The 2,698-nt window shown below is 63.6% G+C and overlaps 1 protein-coding gene across 3 annotated transcripts in view; it reads right to left on the reverse strand.

The window, feature by feature from the left end:
• The window catches only part of ZMAT5 (zinc finger, matrin-type 5), a 19,151-nt gene that overhangs the window by 2,134 nt on the left and 14,319 nt on the right, over nucleotides 1-2,698 (reverse strand). For all 3 annotated transcript variants that reach the window (XM_014542516.1, XM_005869739.2, XM_014542515.1), the window contains one exon: nucleotides 1,754-1,865. In XM_014542516.1, the coding sequence (XP_014398002.1) occupies nucleotides 1,754-1,865 (112 nt within the window). The remainder of the gene's footprint in view (nucleotides 1-1,753; nucleotides 1,866-2,698) is intronic.

The raw sequence follows: 2,698 nt of genomic DNA on the forward strand, positions 1-2,698 counted from the left end.
GGAACCCGGCCCCACCCCCCCGGGCCCCCCCCCCCCCAGCCTCCATTCCCCCTTTTACAGGACAGGCTCCCCTGGAGGCTCTGCTCAGCGGGGAAAGGGCCCTTGAGTCTGGGTGGCCCCAGGGGAGGAAACAGACACCCAGAGAGGAAGAGGGGTCACCAGACCAGTGCCCACAAGTGGCCCACAGCACTAACACAGGAAACAGTCCAGGCCGGGGACCCTGCTCCCCAAATGCTCTCATTTGTCCACATGTCATCCAGCGCCAGGCCCAAGCTCAGGGCCTGAGGGGAGGCCTGGGGCTGGAAGAGGGGCGGTCTTAGCTGAGCCTGAGGATGCGTCCGTCTGTTCGTCCGACTCCGCAGGCCTGGCGGGGTGGGAGCAGCTACAGGCCGAGGAAAAGAGCAGGCGCAGGTGCCCCTAAGGCAGAAACACCCACCACAGCGAAGGCGCTGCCCAGCGTCCAGTGGGACATGGAGGCCAGATGGCAGAGGTGAGAAGGCGGCCCCCAGGGGCCAGGGAGGGGGCAGGGAAGTTTCACCTGAGGTGGAGGGAGCCCAGGAGGGTTTAAGCAAGGCCCGGCCAGTGTGTGGTTTAGAAGCTTCTGGGCTGTTGTGTGGACAAGCTGGAGGAGCAGAGGGGAGGCAGGAGGCCAGGAGGGGCCGGACGAGGAGCGACTGGTGTTTGAAGGTCACAGAGAGACTGCTTCCAAGGCTGCCTCGAGGGGAGGAGACGTGCGGAACAGAGCAAGGCCCCCGACAAGGGAGGGGGTCGGCTCCAGCCCACCTCCCGCCTCCCTGGGGGGCAGAGCCCAACGCTCTGGGCCCAGGATTCAGGTGTCATTTTTCACAAGAGCAGCCTGCAGGCGAGGGCAGCAAGGGCACAGACAAGAACAAATGTTCCTCTCCCTCCTAACGGCCCTTGTTTCTCAAGGCTGGACAGACCTGTGCTGCCCAGAGAGTAATCCATTTTGGCTCCGAGCCCGCAGGAGGCAGGTGGACGGCAGGTGGACACAGAGAATAAGTGGTTGCCGGGAAAGCAGGTCCCCAGGAAGGGGCTGGGGGAGAGGTTCACATCCTCTAGAGTCCAGGGGTCCCCAGTTGCAGGCTCTATTCCAGAAACAGCAGGGAGGTAGCAGCAGGGAGGGAGCACGGCTCTGTGAGCACCGCGCTGGGCACCCAGGCAGCTAGCTAACCCCCAAGGAGAAGTGTGGGCGGAGCGGGAGAGCAGGGAAGCCCCCAGAGCTCTCTGGGGGGGCCCCCAACCAGCTGAAGAAGCCTGAGGTGCAGAATATAAATCCCTGGACCAGGAGGAAGGGATGGCCCCAATATTTGCCTCATTTCTGTGCTGTATCTTTTCAAGGTGGGAGGGACAAAAACTTGGCACAGATGTAAAACAAAGGTGAAAAACAATGAAAGTCGATTGTAAAATAGCCTAACAACTCTCTTGATGGGAACACTGAGAAGGCAAGGAGCCTGACCTACCCCCTCTGGCGGTGCCCGAGGGAAGGCCTCATCCCCTAGACTGCACAGCCAGGCCAGGCCGCCGTCCCATGAAGCTACTCCGCAGAGATAACTGGGTCTGAGGCATGGAGGTCCAGGGCGGGGAGCCCTCGGGGAGCTCTGCCGGGGGAGCAGGAGTCCCTGTCCGGGAGGCCTGGGCACTTCATGGAGATTGCTCAGCTCCAGGCCAGGGCGGGCTGGCTGGGGTCTTGCCCCCGGAGGGCACGGGAGGAGGGCACGCAGGGGGCCTGTACCTGCTGCTTGGGGCCGAGCTCAGCCGCTTGGCTCTCTTCTCCAGCCAGTCCTCCAGATGGCCCTCGGGGAGGTCAGTGATGTCCAGAGGCCACTCCCTGGCCCGCCGCTCCTCTGTGGGAATGGGGAGACAGAGGCGAGTGAGGGGCAGGTTCACCCCCACCTGAACCCCAGCCTCCCACAACAGCCGGACCCTTCCTGAGAGAGCGCAGGCGGGGAGCCAGGAGCGGCCGCGGGCCTGTCCCCACCACGCCGCCCCCTCCCAGGCACACCCCTCTGGGCCTCACTCTGCTTCCCCATTGAATGGAGATAAAGCATTGCCTGCCCCCCAAGCCTGTTGGAGCTGGACACAGGGTAACACCTGCAGGGAGCCTGGGCCTCAGGAGGAGTCCAACCCCGGGTGTAGGTGGCCGTGGGGCGCAGCGCAGGGCACAGCGGGTGGGTCTTGGCCCGGCAGGTGCCCGACTGCTCTTCTCATAAAATGTCCTATAAACGCCTTTGCTCACTGAGTGAAGACCGAGCAACGCGTGGAGTTCAAAGAAGCTGGGTGTGAGATGGGTCAGAGTCTTGGGGGCGGTTTGGGATGAGCCTGGGGCCGGAGGAAAACGCCACCCTGTGGACCAGCGCTTCCTCTGGGCCAGGCCTGGCCAGCACTGCACGTGCGTCGGCTCCCTCCATCTCGAAAGCGGCCACGTTTGACAGGCCAAGACACTGCCTCTGAGATTAAGCCGTGCGCCAAGGGCACCAGGGGTGTAGCAGAGCCAGTGGGGGCGCGCCTCTGCTCCCAGCCCCCTCCCCTCTCTCATCGCTGTCTCCACTAGGTGTCAGTTTCTGACACCCACCCCACCGCCCCAGCAGCCCTCATACTACCCCACACGGTGACCATAAGAGACGGGGAGGTGAGGAGGGACAGGTAGCTCCCCCAGCCTCAGCTCTCTCAGCTCTTG

This window comes from Myotis brandtii, unplaced genomic scaffold (genome assembly GCF_000412655.1).
Source record: "Myotis brandtii unplaced genomic scaffold, ASM41265v1 scaffold303, whole genome shotgun sequence".
NCBI lineage: Eukaryota > Metazoa > Chordata > Mammalia > Chiroptera > Vespertilionidae > Myotis > Myotis brandtii.